We start from the raw sequence: 26,693 nt of genomic DNA on the forward strand, positions 1-26,693 counted from the left end.
GTTAACTACACAAGATAATGCATAAAAAGGTTGCTTTCTTGGCCAAAAATTAGTTTCTGGACTGCCCCTGAATCTTTTTTTTTTTTTTTTTTTTTCTTTCTTTAACGGAATAAGCACATCATACTGAGTTAAGTGATAATTTGAGTTTGGCTATATTATATGTAGTTCTCAGATATAAGTCATATAAAAATTTTTTTATTAAAACATATTGGCGGTTTTGGATCAGAGGCGCCAAATTTTTGAATGGCCCCTAAATCTTATTTAGTACGTCCTTTTTACGGAATAAGCCCATCATAAATCATACGGAATAATCATAATAAGCATATAATACGGAATAAACCAATGTAATTACCTATATAATGCGTGGGTTGTTTAAAACTGAAATTTTGTCGTTTATAATTCAATTAAATATGAAGTTTTCAGTGCTGAATAATCAAGGATAATATGACTACATAGAATTAAAGATAAATATATTGACATTGTTTGATTGCTACGTAACAACAACAATTTTTAGCTGCAAAGCAAGTATTATATATTCGCATTATGATGAAGAGAAAATTCCCAAGAAATTTTAAGAAAATAATTGATCACGAGAAAAAATAAGAAAGCAGATTATCATATTTTATCCAAACTTTAACATATCAAAACTACCTTTATTTTAGTTATTGTCTTTGGCCGCCACTTCGTAAGGTTTCCTGACATTTAAGTATTGAAATTTCACAGAGAGCATTTTGATTAAATTGGGACCAATGAAAGTGTAAGGACATCAGCAGGAACACTAAATGTGAAATAAGAAATAAACAAAAATACTAGAAAGTATATAATAAATCAGAAAGTCTCAGCTAAATATCGGTAATTAATTAAGCGTTAATGGAAAAACAAGTAATAATATGCCAGACACTCAACTATATCTTAATAAATGAAGAAAACTATATCCAGGAACATTTCGTATATAAATCTTTATAAACCCATAAAATAAATCCTCAAGAATGATATAAAATGTACATTTTAACACTGTCATATAATTACTGTCGTTCGTAAAACAAAATATACTTATTACATGCTTCAGTACAAGCAAGATGAGAAATACTTTCTCATATGTATGTAACATAAAATATCATAATAAAATATATTCTAAGTGAGAATTATTATTAAAATGTATTACATATCATTTTCAACGATAGTTTAGTATACTAAAATTTGGTAGAAAATCAATTTTAATAACGAAATTTGATATATTAGTCAATAAATGTAAAACTGATTGAACTCTTAAATTGAAACTATAAGTTTTATTATTCTTATATTATACTAATCATTGTTTAAAATTGTATTTGCAGAAACTAACTAGTATAGTAATGACTATGATCAGTAGCTCTATATAATTACTCATTTATCTCGGAATATATGTAATGGAAATAATGTATAGTACAGGAGGGTAATAATAATAATACATTTTATATTATCATTATTACATTTATTTTTCTGAAAAAAGAATTACGAATAAGATTGCATAATATTAAATATTAATATTTAACCTTGATGATTATTAAATCTTAAACTTAATTATTTTAACTGATAACAATAATTTTTAATGACTTAAGTTCGGAATAAAACAAAGAGTTTTGTGGGTAGAAATTGATAAAAATTTGACAAATATAAAGTAAATGATTAACTTCATATTTCAAGTATTTGAAGTAAAATATAATATATTTTTAAGGAAAATGTTCCTCCGTGATTGTTTTTTATACTGCTTGAGGAAATACAAGAACCACTGTTATTAAAGTATTACTTAAACAAGAATAATGGAAAAATAATTCCCTAAAATTATTTGTTTGATACATACAAGAACGTGGTGTGATAAATTTATTATTTGCATAAGTAATAAAAAGAGCTATAGTAAAAGCATTACTTGAAGAAACAAGAAGAAAGTGATTATGAAAATATTAGTTAGTTAAATATGAAAAACTGAACCTACAATAATTAAATGTTGCTTTGCTTTAAGCAAGATCACAAAAAGCTTAATATAGGAATAAAAATATTTTGTAATTATTTGAAAATGAATGCTTTCCTTCATCATAACGATAGCAAAATGACTAAAAAATAATAAACTGAAGAACGTGGATCTGATTCACTCAGCTGTTACATGTTGATCCTATAACGAATATAAAGAAAAGATATTCAGAAATAGGATGCATGGTTACTACTAAAATAAATAGACATCACAGATATATACAAATATCTCTGTGTGCATGTGTCTACATATACATATATGTTTTATTGTTTCTGGAAAATCGGATCGATTTTTTACTGTCACCAAACCAATATCACATATAAATTAAAATGCGTTGGACATTCTTTTCAGGAGTAGGTGAACCAACTGATCAAGGGTACGGTAAGTATAATTGCTGAAATATTTTGAAATGATACACAAAAGTTCTTGTACGTAAAAAATATATATTCTTTTATATCGAGTGTTCTAAAAATGGTGCCCACGAACAACAGATCGCCATTATTCTATTCAAAATAAAGCAAAAATGATATATAATGATATAACCTCCGGGGTCTCCTTAAGCTGATTTAGGGAATCAAAATTTCACTATGTGGCAACGTCATAGATTAACGTGGAACCGTTAGCATTGCTAGTTGTATCCCTCAAGCAATTACACCGATTATGACGATAATAAATGGCCATAGTGTCAACGTGTATCGACTTCTGGTAAAAATCGATGTAACTACTTGATGGATTAGTAGATCTTTCATGTGATTCTTTTTCTGCGACGTTGATATATAATGCAATTCGAGTCTCCAGATGAGGAGCCGAAGGATATAAATTATATATATTTTTCGCTTTACTTTGACTTGTAGAATAATGCTCTGCAGTCCGTGGGCGCCAATTTTTGAACATCCGATATACCAAATTATACAAATTCACTTACATTTGATTATAGTACACAACTATAATTAAAATTGAACCAAATTACAAAACTTTCACCAATCATAACTATACTGTATATATCAATGTATATAATTTCTGAAATCGTTTAATTTTAATGTATATCATTTGGTTGCATTTGTGCTATGTATGTGTGAAGTAAGTGTAAGGTTTATTTACTATTAAATAGTAAACGGACAGATTTCTTATGTTTATCTAATATCTGATCCAATCATTTTGTCTACAATATTGTTTAGTATTTATTAAAAAAATCACAGTAGACCGTTCTTTACATGATTTATGTATATGGGAAACATTATTACCTAAGAAAATCACTAAATGCGAACCAAATACTCCGGAATATATATATATATATATATATATATATATATATATATATATATATATATATATATATATATATATATACATTTTTAATAAGAAACTTCAGCGAAGTATATTTCGCTACATTAATTGATTGCCATCAAGTGACGAATGTTAATTAATTTGAATTGAGGTGAGTTTAACGTCCCGTTTAGCTACGATGCTATATGAGATGTGGACCTACTGATTAACGTGGAATTCGAACCACATGAGCTCCCGTCGAGAATCGAACACGGGTCTCTCACACCAAACGTAAGTACGCTAACCGTTCAGTCACGAAGGAGCTCAGGAATGTTGATTAATATATTGTCATGAAGTAGAAACAATATGACCCATGCTGACTGTTAAACGTTCAACTAGATGTTTTAGGAAGAAGAAATTTTATACCATTTGCGAACTTAAATATGTTTTCACAATTTAGAAAGGAAACTCTAAAATAGTGTTGACCGAGAGCTCATTTATAGGCAAAATGTAAAACGTAATCAAAATTTATAACTTTTTCTTTCTTTATTCATTAACGAATTTATATTGTACATAACCTTACAGAAATATTCATTCTACAATATAGTAAGCTAATTAACAAAAATAAACTATAGAAGGTAGTTACAAATATTATTTTTATCGTTAGACACTGAATATCCTTCATACGATCCTAGCTCTACTTACAAGAGAAGGGTATGATGTCATTCAGAGATAACTGCACCAAATTTGGTGAAGTAGGTAGTGGGAATATCAAACAACGAGTGGAAACATTCGTTTCGCAGGCGTTCGGAATTAGAAATAATGGTCTCTACAATTCTGAAGAAGAATGGCCTGTCAATCAGATATTGGTGGGACGGATCCTTCCACAGAAATAAATTGATGTCACGAAACGCTCATGTTCATTTTGTATTCTCACTATTAAAGTGCAGTGTTTGTGAAACATTCGTGACTTATATTTGGAGTCTTGAACGAAGTTGTTGTTACGAGGCTGTTTCTGTCCAATACATTTTGCTGCTTCCTAGTGGTGAGTAGACCAAATTCAAATATTTCCTTTACCCTTTGCGTTAACATAGTTGTGTTAATGAACAGTCTTGTATGTATTCAAACGGTTATTTTTGTCATGGCCGTTCACAGCTGTTCTCATTTGAAACATCACTAATCCCGAAATATATATTTAAATTTGCCCCACAAACACACAAGACTTTAATTTTGATGGGCGCCACGTCGCAGATATCAAACACCCTTGCAAACGAAATCAGTTAATATTGGTGGGTTCTAACATTTAATACTCGCCTACTGACAGCGTCTTCTAGTGTAAAGAAATACAGTAACTTCATTTCGACACCTTCCCTGGAAAACTTCTGGCGACGTCCTTGATTAACTTCTGTATATATTTTCTTTATTTTCTTGATATAATTTAATTAAGCTAACTAGTGATGCATACCCAATGGCAAGGCCGGTTGACAGATTTAGTATGCAGGCATTCGCCTGGTGGGCGGACATTGGCTCATCTCTGTTCAGCTCATCTTTTCTGTTTTCATTCTACTTTATTTGTCTTCTTCTTTATTTATTTATTTGCTAAAGTTCCAGGTACAGCAAGGCAGCCATTTTACACTGAAACTATATAACATAGAATATAAAATTAACAATGACAAGTGCAAACAAAAAGCTATATAAAGGTCCATAAGTGTGGCAATAACAAATTGAAATAAAACTAAGGTTCTATAAGTGTAGCAATAATTTCCCGTCGGAATACATTCTCTGATTTAAAAATATCCACGTCAGAAACAATGGAGTTAAATTCAGAAGCCAGTCTATGGAACAAAGAACGCTGAATAATTGATAATCGAGGCGTGTTGCAATGAAGTAGTTCACTATTTCTAGTTCTTCTTGCAGGTACCCGAATATTAAATTTAGAGTTTAGTTCCTCAGTTCTAAGTTTCCCATTCAGAATTCTATGAAGAAACATCATATCAAGTAGCATGCGACGAGATGAAGGTGTACGGATGCCAAGAACAGTCAACAATTCAGGTTTACTTAAACAGCGTACATAAGGTATTCTTTTCCTGACAATGGCAAGAAAGAAATTTAGAACTGAGTCAATGCGAGAGAGATTTGATATGCTACCCATACTCCAAATGGTGGAACAGTACTCTATTTTGGTTGAAATAAACATTCTATAGAATATACTTCTTCTACATTGGCTGGAACAGCGAGCAAAGGATCCGTCCCATCAATATCTGATTGACAGGCCATACTTCTCCAGAACTATAGGGCCCATTATTTCTGATTCCGAACACCTGTGAAACGAATGCCTCCACACGTTCTTTTCTATTCCCATTACCTACTCCTACACCAAACTTGGTGCAATTATATCTGAGTGACATCACACCCTTCCCTCGTTAGTGTAAAAACTATGTAATAAAACATACCATCCATTAAAATATTTCTTATCTTGCACAAGAGGAAAGTTATCTTTACGAATACGAGTCACTGTTACATGAAAGCTTCATGTTTTACATTCAATACATAAAATTTTGTAAGTCACGTTTTTATTGTTGTGTATTGCACGTTAATATGGTTACATACTGTACATTGTAAATACAAAGTGTGTATATGAAGATTTGAATTAATTTCAGTCCTAAAAAGTTATTTTAACTTGTAAATAACTAACTGAATTGTTTCCAATTTCTTTCAGCCATCCCACAGCGACCTCCGTATGGTATGTTCAATGTATAATACACCGCGTGATATGCAGTGTTGGACTGGCCAAGTTCAGGGCCCTTGGCGCGTGTCCTTAAAGGCCCTCATATATACATATATAAACTTAGCATGTCAGTTGCAAAACATGATACGTGACAAAATCATATTTTCTGTATTGAATAAATATGTAGTTCAAAACAGATCGCAAAACAAAAAAAAAAAAAAAAAAGTTACAGTAATATTGAGACAATCAAACGTAATCTTGAAGTTATTGATATGACTAAAGACCCGAGAAGACTTATTTCGGAAAGACGAACTTAGGCTTCCGCAACCTTTTTTATAGGAAGACTCAAAGAAAGCATTTGCTATTGCGAAAATTCGACCAAGGCCTACAGGTCCTGCGTCTCGTGATTCTTCCGGGCCCCTAGGGCCTCCTTCCCTCGGCGATCGCCAAGTAGCCAAACTGGCCAGTCCGGCACTGATGATATGATAAATATTCTTCAGCAAATCTTATTCAAATTTATGTACTTCTACAAATGTTGTTGTACCTATAATTGTTCTATTTTTTTTCTCAACTGCTAATCAACTTTTCTTTGCACTTTGTAAATAATAATGTTTATACTTATATAGTGTGTGTGGAAGACATTGATACTACAACTTCTACTCTGAAAACTCTTTTCAACCCCATCAGGAAGTCGCGATCGGAAAGAGGAATTGCCGCCGTCGACGGTGGCAGGCCACTGGAGGCAGCCGGCACCCGTCCGCGGCGGCACGACGATCTACTTCTTCAAAGTTGCCGACCTTTTGCCGAAGCGGCAATCGGTCGAAAATCGTAAAATAAAATGCCCTTTGCCGACTCTTCTCCGACTGTTGCCGACCGTCAGAGTCGGCAAAACAGTTGGAAAGGTCTCTTTCCGACCCTCTGCCGACTCCTTATGCCGGCCTCTTTTCGACGGCGGTGCTGTTGCATTTGCTGCGTCTTTACAGCTGTTTGCCAATTGCTCGGCAAGGCAACTATTCGTCACGGTCGAAAATCGCGCGGAAAGACGCCGGTGTTCCGCGCCGGCAATCCGACCGCCGCATCTGGTTGGCATGGACAAATTGTCCGACTATAGGCGGCAGGATCCGGATGGGGAATGGAAATATTACTTATGAATGTTGTTGTTTTCTATTTCTAAAGAGCATAACCTTAAGAAATTAGATAATCTTTACTGCCGAATTGTTTTTTAAATACAAATTGCCTGCTTTACATAGAGATAATACCAAATATGACCACCAACACTTGACTTAACAGCTCATCTTGAGGGCCTGAGCAGCTCCAACGCCATCTGTCAACGAGCGGCCGAACTTTGTCGAGCCTAGCGACGAACATGTGGTCAGGAGCTTTCTAGATCTAGTGGCCGTGACTCCTCAATTTATATCACGACGCTGGGTGGACGCCGAAAATTGGGAAGCACCGGTGTGGAATCGAAGCCGGGACTAGGTGGACATGAGTCAAACTCTCTAACCACTAGAGTACGTTGTCCTCAATGCCAAATATAAAGATACTTGGCCTTAGATACAAATAAAGTAATAAAGAAATAAACTGCGTATATGATCAATTCTCAATAAATTTTCAATAGTCAGGATTAAGGAAGAAGAGCTTAATAGTGGATTTATTTTTATTGTTGATTGTTTATTGTACTGCTAGAAACGTATTTATTTACTACTGCCGACGCCTATATATGCTTTAATTTAACTCTATTTCCTATTCCACATCTGTATATTTTTTTCAATTTCATGTCGTTTCTCAATCTGTATTATTGCATTCTTTTCCTATCTTATACTTTGGTTTCATAGTTCCTCAACTTACTATGATTTGGAACGTAATGATTTGGTCTGTTATCTTTTTAAATAAAGAAATATGTATCTACAAATTTTAAGAAACAATTAATTACAAGACTTATATTAACTCTATTAAGGAATCAATCGAAACTCAGTATATTTGGCTACTATATACGGAATACAATATACAGTTTTCTGTTTACTTCAAAATCCAATACAGTACAATGTGTGCACTAGTACAACGTTCAGAATATATTGAAAGTAATATGTGGAAACTATTCTCCGCTCTAATGGACTCACAGCTGAGCAAACGAAGGAAAGACTTCATGCTTCCAGAAATACGGCGTAATAGTATCTTACATAAAAAAAAAAAAAAAAAAAAAAAATTAGGCTCTATTCCCAGAATTATTTGTTCTTTGAAGTATTTTAAGGTAAAAGCCTTGTTCGTGGTTGTACAGTTTAAAATTGTTTTAGCACTTAAATACATCAACCTATGGTTAAAAGAGAGAAAACTAGAATCCTATTCATGTGGTATCTAATACTCGGATGCACAATGGTTCTTCCATACTTGATAAAACTATTCTGCTGAAGATATTTTACTGTATACCTATAAAGCTTCAAATGTGAAAATGCAGTCACTTATTCCAGGTATTATAAGGTTACATGGTCTTGTAGTTGACCTTGATATTAGTAGAAGCTACTGACACTTTTCTTGTATTTTTTTCTTTCCTCTTTATAATTGCATATGACGATGATGTATAGTCAATCGAAAACGATTACTATAGTTTGTTTTATATACACAGTCGAAGCTAGAGGAAAATCCTTCCTCTACTGGTTCTCGTGTCAGTTACTTTACAACAAATGAATAACAGAAAATCAGAGCTTTCATCGACTCAGAGAAACCATGATTAAGTCAGTATATGCAACTAAGAAGACACTTAAAACATATATTAGATACAAACATAAAAAAAACAAAAAGATCGGGAGCAAAAAATGTCTTCTCCCGACTTTATAAAGGATTGAATACTCATTAATCCATATTTTCAGTACAGGGTGAGCATAAAGTCTTGCCCTGATTACAAAAATTTATGACAGAAGAACCGTTTGACATAATAATGTAAATACTGGTCAGTTACATAGGTTAGTATTACAAGTTTTTTTTAAAGATCACTTACGTTACTGATGGGTGATTTGCTTTCGTGATACCACAGCACGCATTGCGCTTTTACCTGCTTCGATGCCATTTCGTCAACTAACCCGCGCGCACCAAGTAACGTACTACGTCACTCTTGGGTAGCACTAGTGCCATCTATTGGTCTTAAAAAAGAACTTGTAATACTGACCTATGTAAGGGACCAGAATTTAGATTATTCTATCCACCGCGAGGCACTGTTACTAGATTTCATAAAATCATACTAGATGTTACGGAATAATTAAAAGAGTAGCATTTAGTATAATTTTAAGAAATCTAGTAGCTGAAGAAAACGAACACTGCCTCGCGGTTATTCCGTAATAAATTATTATAATCAGGGCAGGACTTTATGCTCACGGTGTATTTTAAACAAACCGCGAGGCACTGTTCGTTTTCTTCAGCTGCTAGATTTCTTAAAATTATACTAGATGTTACTCTTTTTATTATTCTGTGGATTATGTATAAATTTATTCGATTTTTACCTTGTGTTGCCTATATGAAAATAACCGAATGCGTTTCTAGCCCATTCACTACACATAGCCTAATGGAGACTGTAAAGCAGAGAAATAGTGGCCACCTCTTCTTATCTTTCTAATACATAAAAAGAGAAGAGGAATTTAGACCTGAAGAGAAAGGATAGATTTAAGATTAGAACTACGGGTGTCATGTAAGTTAAGTTCTTGCACATACAAGATTCAATTTAATTGTAAATCAAAAGGTGCGTATTAGATAGGTGGATTCCAACAAGGTACTTTTCATAGCGAACTACTTACATACTTGCGTTTCATGTTAATTGCTTAGTCCAGTAATAAGTATGGTTTAATTATATAATCATCTTCACGAACAGATAAAACGTTAAGAAATTTATTACAATAACCTTTAACATGTTTAGTTGTATCAACACAGTGCAAATTATAAGAATTATTAATAAATTATATCAATACTTGATGATAACTTGCAACCTCCAGTAAAACTGAAGACAACTACTATTTTCATTCTATGTACACCAAATATAAATCGATGTAAATACATTTAGTGCATTACAAAGTAGGCGTACAATTCCTTATATTGTAATATCTTCCATATGACAGTAAATAATTATTAAAAAATCAAGTCCATGTGGGCTAAAAGAATCGGTGAGAATGAACAATGAATATAGAATAGTGGAATAAAGAAAATGAGAGGAAACATGAGAACCAAGAGAAAACTCACGCACACGGTATTTGTACACCACAAAGCTCACTATAAAAGTAGTACGGTTGTTTGTAAAAGTAGCAACAGAGTATGAGTCACATCTCGAAATTAACATCGTAATTTAGTCAATAAGAATTGCAGTAATCGCCACTAATTGCCACACAGAGAGTCAAGCCAAGATACGACCTTTTGTGCACAATTCTATTCTAATCTTTCTAGTTCTTGTTCTTTTGCACTTTCTTATTCTCTTTCGTGTTGTACGTAACATCTTTTTCCTTTTCTATTCTCACAGGAAGAGCTTTGTTCTATTTTTTGAGGCTACAATTTCCACTAATGTGTAGATTATTTGTGTATCTGTCTCAATATCTTCTTTCCTATTTTTTGATTAAGTATGTGATTTACCGACAACTCTACACAAAAGTAGCAATTTTGTTGAAATTAAAATGTTATTTTCCTTTACAAAAACAATAATTACATAAATTTATACTCATATATAAGTGGATATCTGTATTTTACATATAAAAGACATTTTACATATATATGCAAAAATAAAAATAAAATTGTGTTCATCCCATTTTTTTCAACAAAATAATGTATGTTATGTAACACTTTTTAAATCCATTCTTCTTCTTTTTTTTTAATACTACCTTCGTATATACAAAAAAGAAAATACATTTCGAAAAAATAACCGAGGATACAGTGAAGTATATAGTTAGCTTTTTTTTTCTTTCTTTGTTAAGTTTAAAAGAAATAATTATGTAAAATTTCCATCCCTATTGTTTCTTTTCTAATGCAGGAAATACCATACTTCACTGATAGTATTAATAATTTTTATATATATATACACCCTCCATTCCAAAAGAAACCGAACGTTTTAAAAAAACAAAAAAGCAATGTACATTTTGGAACAAATCATTTTTATTAATCAATGTATTCCCCTTCTGCATCGATACACATATTTGCACGCTCCAACAAGTTGTCAAACGACTTCTCCATGTCCTTTATTGGAATGGTCTTTAGGACGGCGGTCGTCGCCTTCTCAATGGCATCAATCGATGCGTGCCTTTCCTTTCATCGCCAAATGCAGTTTCGGGAACAGATAGAAATCGCACGGAGCGAGATCTGGTGAATAGGGCGGATGATGCAACCGAATAATGTTATTTTTGACCAAAAATTCAGTTACAAGTCGTGAACGATGTGATGGTGCATTATCGTCCAAAAGAGTCCAACTGCCGATTTCGCGATATTCGGGCCGAATACGACGAATTCTTGCCAGCAAACGCTTCATGATGCCCAAGTAAAACTCTCCAGTGACTGTCTGGCCGGGCTGAACAAATTCTTTGTGGATTATTCCTTTTGAATCGTAAAAACAAATCAGGATCACCTTAACTTTTGACTTCACCAAGCGACTTTTTTTGGGTGTTCCTTCATCCGACGCTCTCCATTCAGCACTTTGCCGCTTTGTTTCGGGCTCATATTCAAAACACCACGTCTCGTCACCAGTTACAATCGATTTCAAGAAGTTTCGATCCTGCCGAGCACTTTTAACGATGTCTTTGCAATGCGCAATTCGATCAACTTTTTGGTCTTCGGTGAGTTTGTGTGGTACAAACCGCGAATTAACCTTCATAAGGCCCAAAACTTCGGTCAAAATGCGGTATGCGGTTGTTTGATGAATGCCTAATTCCATTTCAATAACTTTCACCGACGATTTTTTGTTATGTTTGATGAATTCACGCACTTTTTCGATGTTTTCTTCCGATAATCCGGTTCTGGGACGGCCTGATCTTTCGTCATCATCCAGCGTCTCTCTACCCGATTTGAATCGCCTGAACCACTCGTAAACTTGCGTACGGGATAGACACTCATCACCATATGCATTTTGTAGCATTTGGTGCGTTTCACTAAAAGTTTTACCCAGTTTAACACAAAACTCAATTGCAGCTCGTTGTTTGAAACTCATTTTCCGACCGATGTACACAACACACTGACAGTTGAAACGCAATAACTTTGTTGCCGTGCATCCAAATGTCATGACATTTATACCAGTTGTCAATGAGGGACTACGCAATCTACCGGTAAAATATTACAACAGATGGCACTAGTGGTACTATTTGTTTTCAAAAGTTCGGTTTCTTTTGGAATGGAGGGTGTAATTCTTACCAATTTACCGTGTCATTTGCTTTGCGATATAAGAAGTACAGGTTCCATTTCACATGTCCCTGATTGGTCATAGCCAATTCTATATAAAGTCGACGATTACATTCATGTTTAATTGTAAGTAGCCACGATAGGCACAAAAGGCACTAGTGGATGGAAAAATAAAGAGGAAAACTAGTCAATCCAGAGATTCGTTTAGACGAACCAAATTGTGAGAAATGTGTAAGTGCAAAATTCTTGAGAATTTGTGAAATTATCGAAGAATTGCGATCAACGTTACTTTTCGTCACAGGGCATAAATAAACTGAAAAGAAAACGGTTATGTATTCTTTCTTTTGTGGTAATGATTTATGTACAGATAAAGTTCAGATACTCCACGTACAGGTAAATTATAGTGCTACTTTATAATCACTTTTAAAGTAAATTTACTACAAAGTGTCTTTGAATTTAAAATGGTCCCAATTTAAAATAACGAATGTTTTAAGAAAATAATTCTGTTTGCATGCGAACGTTTCAGTAACATAATTTTTACTACAGTGCGATTATTTTTCTTTCGTTGTTACAAATTCCTATATTCAGGTAGAATAACAATATCTCGTCGCTACCGTATATGTTGCTAACTAGCGAAATTCAGTGTGATTCATAGGGGCAGCGGTGGCTCAGTGGTAGAGCGTTCACCTCTAGTGCTTGTGATCCCGGGTTCGGTCCCAGCCCCCGCCAAGTGAACTTTGTGGTGGACCAACTCCGTGTGGGTGGGTTTCGTTTGGGTTCTCCCGTTTCCTCCCACTTTCTTCATTCCACCATTTCATTTATTTCTCATAATCACCATCTCCTTTAGCCTAACCAGCAAATTGTGGGACGTAAAACTCAAAGATTTCGTTTCATTTTTCAGTATGATTCATTTCACAATTTGGTTCGTTTAGACCAGTCATCGCGAAACCATCGATCCCGAGCTACTAGTAGCTCGCGGGGACATTTTCAGTAGATCGTGTTAACGCTTCAGTTAGCTAACCTTGATTCCTCCACTGAGCTGACGCTAACAACAGGAGATGTTAAAAACCACAACTGCTTTGTTTTTCCCGTGCAAGAGGTTGTGCACGTTGCGTTTTTCGTGTGTATATTAGGCATTTGCTAACTTGAATTGTTTGATTTCATATTTACTAGAAATGTAAGTTCATAGGCAATAAACAAATGTAAGAGTTGGTAGTTTTTTGGTTGGTAGATCACAGTAGAATTTAGAAATGGTACGGTAGCTCACAGTAGGATTTAGAAATGGTACGGTAGCTCACAGTATGATTTAGAAATGGTACGGTAGCTCACAGTAGAATTTAGAAATGGTACGGTAGCTCACAGTAGGATTTAGAAATGGTACGGAGCTCACAGTAGGATTTAGAAATGGTACGGTAGCTGAGAAGCTTCATAAGTTTGGCGACCACTGGTTTAGATGAATCTCTGGATTGGCTACTTTTCATTCCACCAGTACCTTTTGTACCGGTCGTGGCCACTTGCCGTAAACCAATGCTTGTATAGTGGCTTATGCCGAATATCGATGTCCAAGAATCGAACAGTCGATTTTTTATATTATTGGCAATGCCCCACCAGGGCATGCCGAATTGAACCTGTAGCGATAAAATGTTAATTTGAAATTATTTCATTCAAATTCATTCTTCTTATTCATATATGAGAAGGAATATAATTATTCTAGTTTACTTTTTGAGATGACAATGCATTTCGGGAATAATCAAGTATTATACATCCAAGGTATATAAACATATCATGTCAATAAACTAAAATTTAACAACTGGGGAAAAAAGAGAGAAGATGGAATTATGAAAATGTTATTGATACTTGACATAAATTAACATTTACTTTTCTTATAGGTTACCCACCACCACCTCCGCAACTTCCTCCTGGTAAGTATTACATTTTTAGTGAATTTTTATAAAAATTCTAAGCGTACTTAAAGTGTTATTAAATAGCTGTAGAGATACAGTCCCCTGAAAGTTATGTACCACATCTTCAAATATGCCAGCAGAATTACAAAAAAATTAGAGGAAAAAGTTATATTTTTTCTTCGTAAAACAGGACTTGAAACGCTACGGAAATTTGGAGAGTAATAGTATAGATAGTTGTAGATGGAAAAAACGTGTTTGTGATCTTTGAGAATCAATTGGCTTAGTAGATATGTGAAGAAAATATATTAAAAGCAAAAAATTGCAAGTAGTAAAATTTAAGAGGTAATTACATCATAACGAAATAATTAACGCGAAATTATACTGGTTTTAAGGTTCTAAATTAGATACCCGCGGGATGGATTATTTATGATAATAATGGTAGATATGCTGTAGTGGAAGATTGAATATTTTGCATGTTCGGGTTTTATACTATATAGTGCTATTGCCATTCTCTATTATCATACTTTTGAAACCGAAACCTTAGTACTCTTTGATTCCTCAGAAGAACGAGATATTATTCTATATGAACATTTATTCTGATTTCTTGAATAGCCTGAAATATATATTGTTATTTTTACTAGGAATTGGAATAACATTTCATGGTAACTCAAGAAAATTGGTATGAATTTCTGGTGTATTAAATACAGTTGATTCTTAAGTTTCATTGTGTATACAAGTTAAGAGCATCAAGAGTACATGTTGATGATATCGAAGATTTTTGCGACTGGTCCTGAAATAGTTTAAGATAGCAGCAACAGATTCACAACTCATGATATAGCTTTAATTTATACTTGGCCTGACTAGCTCTACTTAAAATATTACTACATCCAAAAGTAGAGCAGAAAAAATGTAGTGTGTTTTGTCTCGAGACTGAATATTTGTTATTAGTCGTTATTATGAATATCTTTTAACCAGTCAATTAGAGCTAACACATCGAACTGCAAACTTTTGCTCGAAATTAACGTGTAATAGACTTTATGCCATGATGAATTTCCGTTTTCTAATTTGTTACAAAGTATATATTATAGTTAAGAATTCAAGTAAATTTAGGAACAACTGTATAAAAGAAACATACTTCACACAACAGTACTATTTAGTATGCTGTTCTTTAAAAACCTTCTATGAATTGTATAAATATGTACGACATAAATAGTATTACCTGAATAGAAGATATGGTTTCCAATCTTGGAGAATTAAAGAATTAATGAAAATTCGCATATTTATTTCTTTCCAGGGCATTATCCACCTCCTCCGGCTTTTGGTAAGTGGCTGTCAATGATTATAGAGAAATAATGTACCATTTAGCGTATAATATCATAAAGATAATTTTTACGTTATGCTTACCATTTTGCATCAGGTGTATCTTTCTAATAGAATTCCATTTCACTATATGATTTGAATTAATATCTTTCCTTTATTAATATACCGAACTTTAATTATCAACTTGGATAATATTAGACTAACTTCTGAGTAAAACGGATTGATATAGTATACTAAAAGTGCTACTAACGTTTCTAAAATCAGGATACAATGGTTTCTTCTTTTGAACTTTCAAATAGGTGAGTTGAATACTTTATATTTAAATATATTGTAGATTTTCAGTCAAATTATTATAACGGTCATGTATGTAAATATATTATTTCACCATTTTTAAAGGAATTATAATCAAAATTAAGCCAATTCCATTATGAAACAATATGTGTGGCGGTAGCAGTAGATTTAGTTTAAAATTACGTGAAATTCCAATGTTGTTGTTATATATTTGTTATATAACTTTTTATATATGTTCAGACAATTTGTTTTCACAGGCATCCGTTTCCAGAGAAAAAAGGCCTGTTTTCCTTATTTTAAGAATCAGTGCAATCTTCTTGACGTGGGAAACCATATAGTCGTTTATGTTATTAAGTTCTGCACTCAAAAAACCCCGCTCGTCTTGATGCTATTAATAACAAACGTTTTAGGAAGTACACTTGATCGCTCATAAATGATTCAACATTAAGATTTCTATTCAAAATTCCTACCAAAATGTTAAATAATTAACTAAAATATACTAATAAAAGGGGGAAAATAGGCGATTTTTTATACACCAGAATCATCTATAGGTGCAAATTCTATAATACACAAAGGGAGAAATGAGTGGCTGGACCTAGACTCGAACCCGGGACTTTTGACATACCGTAGAGATGCGTTAACCACTCAAGTACCTAGTTCACCACCCAGTCCTATGTAAAAAAAAAAAAAAAAAAAAAAAATATCGGTTGTTTCCTTCTTTTATTAGTATATATGAAATCATAACCCTCATAAGGTGCTTGGTATATGGACACAGGATTGTCCAATCACAGCAGACAGTCTGAGGTACAACCCAGGTGGTCTGAGATGAGAGCACCGACCTCGAGGGTGAGAGAGTGAGTCGCTGTTCTGGGAATCGGAGTAGGTGGCGTATCGTTAATGCATCGGCACGGTACACCGGTGGTCCCGGGTTCGAATCTTGGTCCAGTCAGTCTTCTTTTCACTCTTTTGTATTAACTCAAATTTTCCATAATATATGTATGAAGTGAAGCATGGATAGATCCCATTGACTATGTAAAAAGTGTAGTTTACCATATGCTTTTGCCTTTTCATGCCGCAAATATTACGCAATCTTTCCTCTACTGAGATGTTTAATGTTCATAATACATAATATTTTAAAAATGTATTCTTAACACAGAATTTAAACATAGACTTATTGATTACTTATTTAAAATTATTGCCGCGTGCTGAAATAACGCTTAGCTACCAAAAGACATAAAAATCAAAGAGATTTCCAAACATAATGTGTAAAGTAATGTCAGCCAATGTCTTCGGGATTGGGATACGATCACTTTCGACGAGAAGAGAGCTTAAGATAGAAGATCACTCAGCCATTCCATAATCTAAGAATATACAGCTGCAAAGTGTAAAATCTTTATTATTTAACATTTTGAAAAGTATTTTAAATATAATAAAATTAGAAATACTTAGGTGATTATTATGTTGTAATTAGTAACATAATAATAGTAATAATAATTACAATAAAATACAGCAGTTATATATTAGGATTAATTTTAATACTTACCAATTATAAATTCATTGATTATCACAAAATCATTGTTATTATTATCATAATTTAGCAAAGAGAAATATGAAAAAAAAAGGCCTCCCAAAACAAATATCGTCGTCGGACTTCGTAGTTTGCCATCATAAATTTATATTTTTGGCTGTGAATTCACGAGAATATATTTCAATATTATCATAATTCCGGACTTTCTAAATACAATTTAATATATATAAAAATGAATCCTGAGCAAAGCAAACACAATATTGGTACTAATCTGTGTTACAGTTTCAGCCATAATCAAACAGATTAATGGTGAAGTTAATATGTCTGATGAAAGTAATAAAATATTGCTGAAACTATACCAAAGATTGGTAAAAATCAGTGTTTGTTTCTGTCGGATTACATTTTCATTTAAGGCATACGTAACTTCAGAACTAGGATGAACACTAATTTAATACAATTTAATAACATGTATGTAGATTATTTATGAATGTGATTCTAAACCTCATGCTGAAATAGTCTTAAGGCATATGAATTTTATATATACTATTTAAAATAAAGCAAAGTACAAAATCAGGTAATATCCTTAAAAATGAGACTACAATATTGTAATAAGTATGTAAAATGCATGTGTAGACTTAGATAAAATTAATTACTTAAAACCTAACAAGCTAATATTCACATTTGAGAGTCTACGACACGAAAACAAATTCAAATTAAATAATAAATTAATTAATAATGACAAATAAATTTAAAATTAGTATGTTTTTAATTATTTGCCTGCATATTTATTTCATATGTGTTTCAGGTAATGGCTACCCACCTCCTCCCTACGGTATGTTTTGTCTATTTTAACCGTTTTGAAAATAGTTACTTCAAAGCAACTAGTCTTTATAAAATAAATAAGAAATACATATTTTTTAGAACAATAACTTACACTTCAAAATTCTAACAATGATAATTGGAAAATTTAGAACCTGTTACTGAGAGTCAATATTGAAGAATTTGAAACTAGTTTTTCGGGATAAGGGATTATTTAAACTACGAATAAAGTTAAATGTTAATAGTTTCAATATTAAATTACTATTATTTAGATTTAATTAAATACTATAATTGTTATTTCTTTTTTTCATTAATTCTTTGTTCTTGAATGTAAAATAATTTCTAATCATAAAAAATCTTCGTTTCAAATATTTCTACATTTCCTTGTGAACTATAAGACGTCTTGATTCAATAAATAATTATAAATGAATTTGAGGTAACTATTTTAAATTTTTAATTAACAGGTTTCACTTATTGTAACCGAAAATCAAAGTAATTGTAGTAAGCGTTAGTAGATAGAATAGTTTGCACTATTTCAAGACACTCTTCTTTCCTGTCATTCAAAGTAGACTCTATCGTTTCACAATAATAATTACGCCACAAATACTACAAAAAAAAAAAAAAAAAAAATGATTGCTATAGTGAATTGAAATTGAATCTTTGCTTAATAAATAAAAATTCTGTTTTTTATTATGTAAAAATGTGTTCGCTCAAAGGTTGAGTTGAGTTGATTTTGAGTTTAACGTCCCTTTCAGCAGCGAGGCTATATGAGACGGGACCTACTAATTAACGTAGAATCTGAACCACATGAGCTCCCGCCCGAAATTGAACTCGGGTCTCCCACGCCAAAGGCGCGTACGCTAATCGCTTAGCCACGAAGGGGCTCTTGCTTGTACAATAAATAAAAGACCCTAAAATTACTTTCTCTATTTTTAAATATAATCTTACTTGTTAAAAGAAATTATTAAAATACAGTTTACTTTAATTATATTAATCACTGAGTTTATTTTATGTAATGTAAACAACAGCAGGAAAATGAACGATATATCACAAGAAAGATATGCTACGAAATGTAAAGTTTTAGATTATGTAAATTTGGCATTATTTATTTATTTATTTATTTATTTATTTATTTAATTTTAGGTTAAAATCTTAAATATGACACCTTAACTCGTCTGGACTTTCAGTTCTTATCAAAATATATTTGCTAAGTGTAAAATCAGATAGCCAAACTCTACTTGGGTGTTTAGCAAATAGTACTGACCTTTCAGTTTTCGATTTTTTCAGTCAAATTAGTTTACGTTTTTTGTATTACTCTTACCAAAAAGTCGTTTTACATTAACTAAAATATATATGATTTTTCTATGTATTTTTCAGGTCCAGAAGGAGCACCATTTAAAGTTGATATCAGCACGAACGTAACAGCAAATCTTTCAGCTCATGTGAGCACGGAACAACTAAGTAAGTATTAAAACATCTGAAACTTAAAAGAAAGTAGACATAAAACTTACGTAGAAACTATTACACATACAATCAAAATATTTTAAAATGATTCCTTTAAGTAATATAAATTGAATCCTGTATTCTAACAACATTCACAGTCGTCATGAATGCTTGAACTCTATAAAAATAATATATTATATAGCACTTATAGTTATTTTTTTGAATAAGCATATTTAGTGATCACTTTTCAAGTTGAAAATTTAAGAAAGAAAAAATAAACTTTCTTCAGAGGAATATCTGAGATAAACAGTATATTGTGTCAAATTTGTAGAATGAGAGCGATTTTGTTATGTAAAGGTAAACAAATATAGTAGATAATATTATTACAAAGATCGATACAATTAGTCAATAAAGTCGCGCTTTCTATAATAAAGGCTATCTATTACCTTAAAATTATATGGGTGCATCAGAGGATGATCCAAATTAACAAACAATTGGCTACTTACCAATTAATCCTTCCTTCGGAAGCCTAACTATGTTTCATACGTTTCAGAACGCCGAGCTATTTCCGTGTTCAGTGGCAAGGTAAGAAGGATAAAAACGTATAGGAGATAAAACGTGTAAAACGCAGAATACACACTATTAAATAAATGTAACGTAAACAATGTATCCTCAAATGTCACGAGAAATAGATTCCGAAAAATCAAACATGTAGATTGGTTCAAACCTCTAAAACAGTTATTCCTAAAGAAGCCAACATTTGGATAAGAATTCCTTACTTTTCACAATTATCCATAAAAATACAATGTATTCTTGCAAAGCATAATATATCTGCTTCAAGTATCCCCCCCCTTCTAAAAGTCTACAAAAACATCTGACCGGATTTAAAAGTTATTTTGTTAATTCACTAAGTAAGTCAGGCATTTAACTGCTTTCAATGCGAATCTGACTCTTCATATATAGGCCAAACGAAACACAATATTAACAATCTAATTATAGAACATATTTAACAAACAAAAAAGGCATAAGAGGGCATGTTGGGATTGGAGCTTCATTTAAAATAATATACACATAACATAAAACAGATTAATGAGAGTGGTTCAGAGAAAACAAAAGAAATAACTGGAGATTAAAGAATCATTCTTTATTCATAAATATAAATCTACTTTAAATCTGGATATTGGCAACATTGATAGAATTTGGTTACCTACCTTTCATGCATATTTTGAATCTGTCAACAGTGACGTAACGTAGACACCGCTCTTCCTATAATTCAGTTCACTATTTTTGCACTGTGCTCTGTTCGTGACATTTCGGATCCATTCTTTACGTTACATTTATTTAGTGGTATGTATTCCTTGTTTTACACTTTTTATCTCCTATCCCTTTTTATCTTTGTTACTTTGAAGATGGAACCAGCGTGGCGTTCCGAAACGTATGAAAAACATTTAGGCTTCTCAAGGAAGGATTTATTGGATAGTATCCTTTATTTATTTATTTATTTATTTCCTATTTATGTCTATTGCAGGAATATTTATTAGAGATGCAAAAAAGTCGGCTTTTTTGAATCGATGTTTTTTTTTCACATAAAAAGCAGGCTTTTTTGGGAAAAAACGAGAATTTTGGAAATTTTGGCTTTTTTCATTTTCATGATTTTTCTATCCAAATAGCTTTCTTATAGTATATTCTATAGTCAGATAAGAATTCCATGACCCAAATGCCATATTTAGCTCTGTAATTCACCATCAAGATGGATGGAGCACATGTTTTACGAACTAAAGCTAACATGAAGAATGTAGTATTTGAAGGCAATTTTACAGGCTATTTAACTTTATTTTAACTTTAGAGTTATAGACATTTTTTTCTTCTCGGGATCATTTTAGTTTGTCATCCGTGTTTCATTTCTAAGAGCTTAGTACTCTAGCTTCTAGCACAAAAGTTAAACTTACGTTTTTCTATATATCCGTCAAAGCATATGTTTTTCAATATGTCTATCAGAGCGTACTTTCACATTTCTGTTATACTGTAGTTGTGCAACGATTTAGCATTAATTTTCCGTATACAACCTTGAATACCAATTTATACAAATAATCAGTAGTGGATTTAGAAAAGTACTTTGGGAGGGGTTTCTCTGATTGTTTCGTTTTCTAAAATGTCCTAATTTTATTTGGGAGGTGCTTGAAGTTTATGAGTACATTCATAACTAATATTTCGTTTCGTTTATATGTTTAGCAATAATTTTCCGGATACAACCTTGAAAAACATTTTATACTGAGAATCAGTGGCGAATTTAGAAAAGTATTTTGGGAGGGGTTTTCTTACTACTAATGTTTAGTTTTTCTAAACATTCGTAATTTTTATTTGACGGGAGCTTAAAGTTTATGAGTAAAGGCATAACTAATAGATATATCGTTCGTTTTAGACATTCCGCAACTTTGGGGAACAGGCTTCAGTCCGGAAGACCGACCCCCTAACCTTCGCAAAACCGTTACTGCTGGTAATTAGTAATAATAACGATTTAAAAACAATAAGAAAGGAAGTCGGCCAACTCCTACACTCCTAGTCGGCCAGTACATGCTATTTCTACATTCACAGATGGAATGAAGGAAAGCTTTGTCAGAATGGTCGAATGCTGGGTTGAAACCCGGACTTCCCGATAGAAGCGCAAAAGCCAACCACTCAGTCATGTTTGTTGTGCAGTTGTATTTAGCTTAACTTAAATATATTCCTAGCCCTTTTTTTGGGGGGGGGGAAGTTCCGTAATATGTTGAATCCCTCTTGTTAAAAATTCAGAAAACTTGAGGACTGGGTAAACCGTGATGGTGGTCAAGGGCGCCCATGTTGTGGTTTCTAAGGGGGGGGCAAATATAAGCGACGTTTCAAAAATAGTTACAAATTTTGCTGTAACTAATGTAAAAATTCTATTGGATTTTCGAAATTCTGAAGTAAATTTTCCTCAAGGGGGGCACCCCCCTTGCCCCCCTGATGGGCGCCTTTGATGGTGGTTATAAAAAACTTAACTGTAGAATTTCAAGAATATACAGAACCAAAAGTTCCAGATGTGCAGCCTTTAATTGTATCATATAAATCTAAATATTTCTCTTATGTTTTAATTTTATTTTGTTTCAAAAAGAGGGTATGGAATATTTTGAAGTAAAAATACTACATACAATTTTGCTAGTTATTTGTATATTTTTTTTTAAAAAGAAGTTTTTACTTTTAGGGTTGGCTCGTTTACACCAGCTTTTTTTTTAATGACTGGTTTAACCAAAAAAATAAAAAGAACAAAAATGCGAATCGTGTGAACTTCATGATGACGTTTCCATATGTCAAACCATCTGCATTAGTCTTATTTCCTTTTCATCTTTTAATCAAGGTGTCCCATGTTCAATTCTCGGTCGAACCACAACCCTACTTTCATGTGCAAACCAAGTAGCGGTTCGGATGTCACTTTAAGCGAAAGTCTTCTCCTTGATATCCTCGGTATTACGTAAGGATGTTAAGCCTAAACATACGAAACGAAACCAAATTATATATTTCTACATGCCTGTTGTTTATAAAGAAGCCATGGTTGCTTAAATATATTGATTGAAATTGGTAAAATTTATCGATTGCCTACATAGCTTCCAACATTAGCTTGGATTGGACTTTCAATGATATCTACATACTAAATTTGTAATTTAATACCTCAATTTAGCGCACTGATTATAATACATTGACCTTTAAATTTTACATGCAAAGCAATAACAGGATTTTCCCGTTATTGTTTTACATTTAAAAAAATGACGGAATTTTCCCGATGGTTAGGGCGGTAGTTTCTCAATTTAAGAAATTTGCTGACCGGACTTCTTTAAGCTTATGGAACCTCTTCCAGCATAACCCCGTTGTTGCATAATGACACCAAGGCGAAACAAACTTATTTCTGTGAATAGGTAATATAACTACATAAAGCAAAATATATAAGAGGAGTTTCTGCTCGTGAAGACCACCAAATAATAATATTGGGATCCGAACCTTGGATCTTTTTATGAGTCTTCCTTTACAACAGCATTTAAATGCACAAATTAATAAATTGAAGTAAGAGACTGGCAACAAAACAAGTGTCTTCACTCCTCCACGGTCCTAAGATTCGGGCGTTATACATATCAGAGGCATAAGCCGTATACCCACCATCGCGGTTGCGTCAGCTCCAAGATATACTGGTCAATACCTGTAAAAGAGTGCAAGGTAGGACAGCCATGCATGATTTACGCCAGATGGATAGTGGGAGACGAAAGTAAATGTTTGAATTTCTCTATTTACAGATACCTTACCTTCTGATAAACACTTTATGCCGCAGACACTTTAACTTATACACATTTCAACCGCTAAAAGAAAACATAACTTATTAAACACATCTGGTTAGCACTATGTTCACTTTTATGAAAATAACAAGAATTATGTGTAACTCTGTATTAATATTCACTTCACTTTGATTACATCAACCACATATAATATAAAAGAAAACTGATATTTTCAAATTATAATTAGCATTTCATTCAAAACAAATTGGCCCTTATGAACTTTTTCGAAACGACACGGAAGTGCGCACGACGATTCCGGCGACTATACGGAATAAAATTCACTAGTTCACTATAAATAGTTGACTTCCATTGCTGGATATCGGTAAGTTGAATGTCCCATTCCTTGACATACAACAGGGTTCTTCTACAAAATCGCTGTATTGGCGAGGGAAATGCGTGAGAACAATTCTTATTAACACATGTTCCTTTTTGTTATTGAAACATCATTTATATACTAGTCACTGATTCCTGATCTCACATTGCCTTTCATATATATTTAATTCAAATACTATTTATGTTCGTTTTAATTTTTAAAATTAAACTTATGTTGAGCACATCTTGAATAAGTTCAATCTACTGGGTCGGAGGCGACGCTCTCTTCTCTTCTTTTCGCGTCGCATCGTTGCCAGTTCACAGCGCAAGAATACACTAACTAAACTAAAATATAGTTCGTAGAAAACATTAAGTTTTTACTTCATAATATTGCTAATAACATATAATAAATGGTTCATAAGTTAATAGGAATCACATTAAAAACACTGATTATTCCAATAAGTTATGGAACTGACGATTTTTTATAAATTTCACATTGTCACGTGGAAGTCTGTCATCGTCATGAGGGCTTGTGCGTGGGCGTTGATTTCGAGAGTAGCAAATTTTTTCTCCCAAATATGGGCTGACGGGAGGAAGCAAGACTGTCTGGAAAAGTGAGGCATCTTTTGGGTGACAAATTTTTAAGCACTGTTCTCCTCCAACTATTAGCTCATTGCGTTATATTTCTAAGAACTGACGTTGGAGAAATACGAGGGTTGATTTAAAATTTTAAGCCAATCCATCTTGTTATAAATATCTAAATTAAAAAACCTGGTTTAAACCCCAAAAAAACCTGGTTTAAACTGCCCCCAAAAAACAGTTTTTTGACATTTTCAGAAACAACCATGATTCTTGCCAACTCTGCTTACTTTTGTATATAGGAGGTTATTTTTTTTTTATTATATACATTGGTTAATCCTTTGGAATTCATAATGTAAAAATGTTGAAGTAAAATTGTTTAAAATATCTTTTCGAAATTCATGGTTTATTTTCGAGTTTTTATATTATTATCGGCATCAACCACTAATTAAATGACTTTTTGTGTTATAGAGAAGCGAAACAAAGTCTGCTTTATCAATTTAAAGCAGAAGTTTGAAAAAGGCCCAAAATTTCCCAAGGAAAAAAACGAAGCAGAAAAAAACAAGTTTTTTTTTTCAAAAAAGCCGGCTTTTTTCCGAGCCCTTGCATCTCTAATATGTATTAAGTCAATACAATATTCCAAACAGATTCTATTCTGAGGATTTGTTATAGTTGTTACAATTGTGCTATTAACACAAGTGACAAGACCCTACATTACTAATTAACCTGTAATTGCGTGTGCAATTCCAAGCTTCAGAAATACTGTATAAACCAAGAAACGGCGATTATTAATACCTACATGATACGATCAGAAGTTCAGAAAGTCAGAAGGTTGAGAATAAGAATTATAATTTTCAATAATTAGCAGTAATGTCAGATTTCTATCATCAAACAAGAGGACACTTTACCTTCATAACTAAACTGGTCCATGGTACCTATAATTAACTCCAATAACCCTGTTGCATTATGTTTGAAAATATCTCTTTTCTTTTTGGTAGAACAAAGGCGTTACGAAGAGTTATTTGTATATACTTATGACCTTTGAGAAGGAAGCAGGTTTAGTTATATTTCTTGTCACTTTCGATTATAGCTTGTCATTTAAAAATTTCCTGCACATTAGAGCACACAAATATGTTTCAGATTTACTATTATCATCATTATCCTTTTCTGCATTTTTTGTCCAAACTTGAAGTTCCAATTTCATCATATCAACACTAAGTTTATTTCTAATATCTTTCAATTAAAATTTTAGAATGTTCTCTTACATTCAGTTCTGCAGTTGGATATAGAAAAATTTTAGAGTCTATCATTTTCTAGTTAAAAATAAGAAAAAGTAATACAATCTTACAATATCCGTCATTTTGTAGATGACTTTCACAGAGTCGAGTCCTATTTTGTCACTTAGCAACAATATTAAGCGTAAGTTGGAGCTATCATTTCTTATATCTTCAACTTATAGTTAATACTGTTCCTAACTGTGCAAAACTACAAAATAACAGACTCTTACATTGCCTACATAATGAACTCTTACCTTACAGTTTATAGAAGAAGAAATTTTTTGTAAGTCATTCTATAGTTTTCTTCCTCTGGTGTAACGTGGTTTAAGTTCTCGGATAACACTGTTCTCTTAACTAAACATTTTATGCAATATATTTTGTCCATGTTGACATCTTCAATTATGAAAATAAATCCCTTCTTAAATCATAAAATGAGAACATAACGCATTCTATTTACTTTACAAAGGAGAACAGCAACTTTATTCTTTCAAATTTTGACTCAGCTAAATTCTGAC

The 26,693-nt window shown here is 32.7% G+C and overlaps 1 protein-coding gene across 42 annotated transcripts in view; it reads left to right on the top strand.

The window, feature by feature from the left end:
* LOC145683727 (uncharacterized) overlaps positions 1–26,693 on the top strand; it is a 226,351-nt gene that overhangs the window by 135,373 nt on the left and 64,285 nt on the right. For 22 of the 42 annotated variants that reach the window (XM_081755198.1, XM_081755207.1, XM_081755200.1 and 19 more), the window contains 6 exons: positions 2,363–2,392; positions 5,997–6,020; positions 14,252–14,284; positions 15,561–15,587; positions 18,211–18,237; positions 19,602–19,685. In XM_081755198.1, the coding sequence (XP_081611324.1) occupies positions 2,363–2,392; positions 5,997–6,020; positions 14,252–14,284; positions 15,561–15,587; positions 18,211–18,237; positions 19,602–19,685 (225 nt within the window). The remainder of the gene's footprint in view (positions 1–2,362; positions 2,393–5,996; positions 6,021–14,251; positions 14,285–15,560; positions 15,588–18,210; positions 18,238–19,601; positions 19,686–26,693) is intronic. The other 20 variants (XM_081755202.1, XM_081755205.1, XM_081755208.1 and 17 more) reach the window with 5 other exon arrangements.

Source organism: Thermobia domestica, chromosome 4 (genome assembly GCF_964235325.1).
Source record: "Thermobia domestica chromosome 4, izTheDome1.hap1.1, whole genome shotgun sequence".
Taxonomy (NCBI): Eukaryota; Metazoa; Arthropoda; class Insecta; order Zygentoma; family Lepismatidae; genus Thermobia; species Thermobia domestica.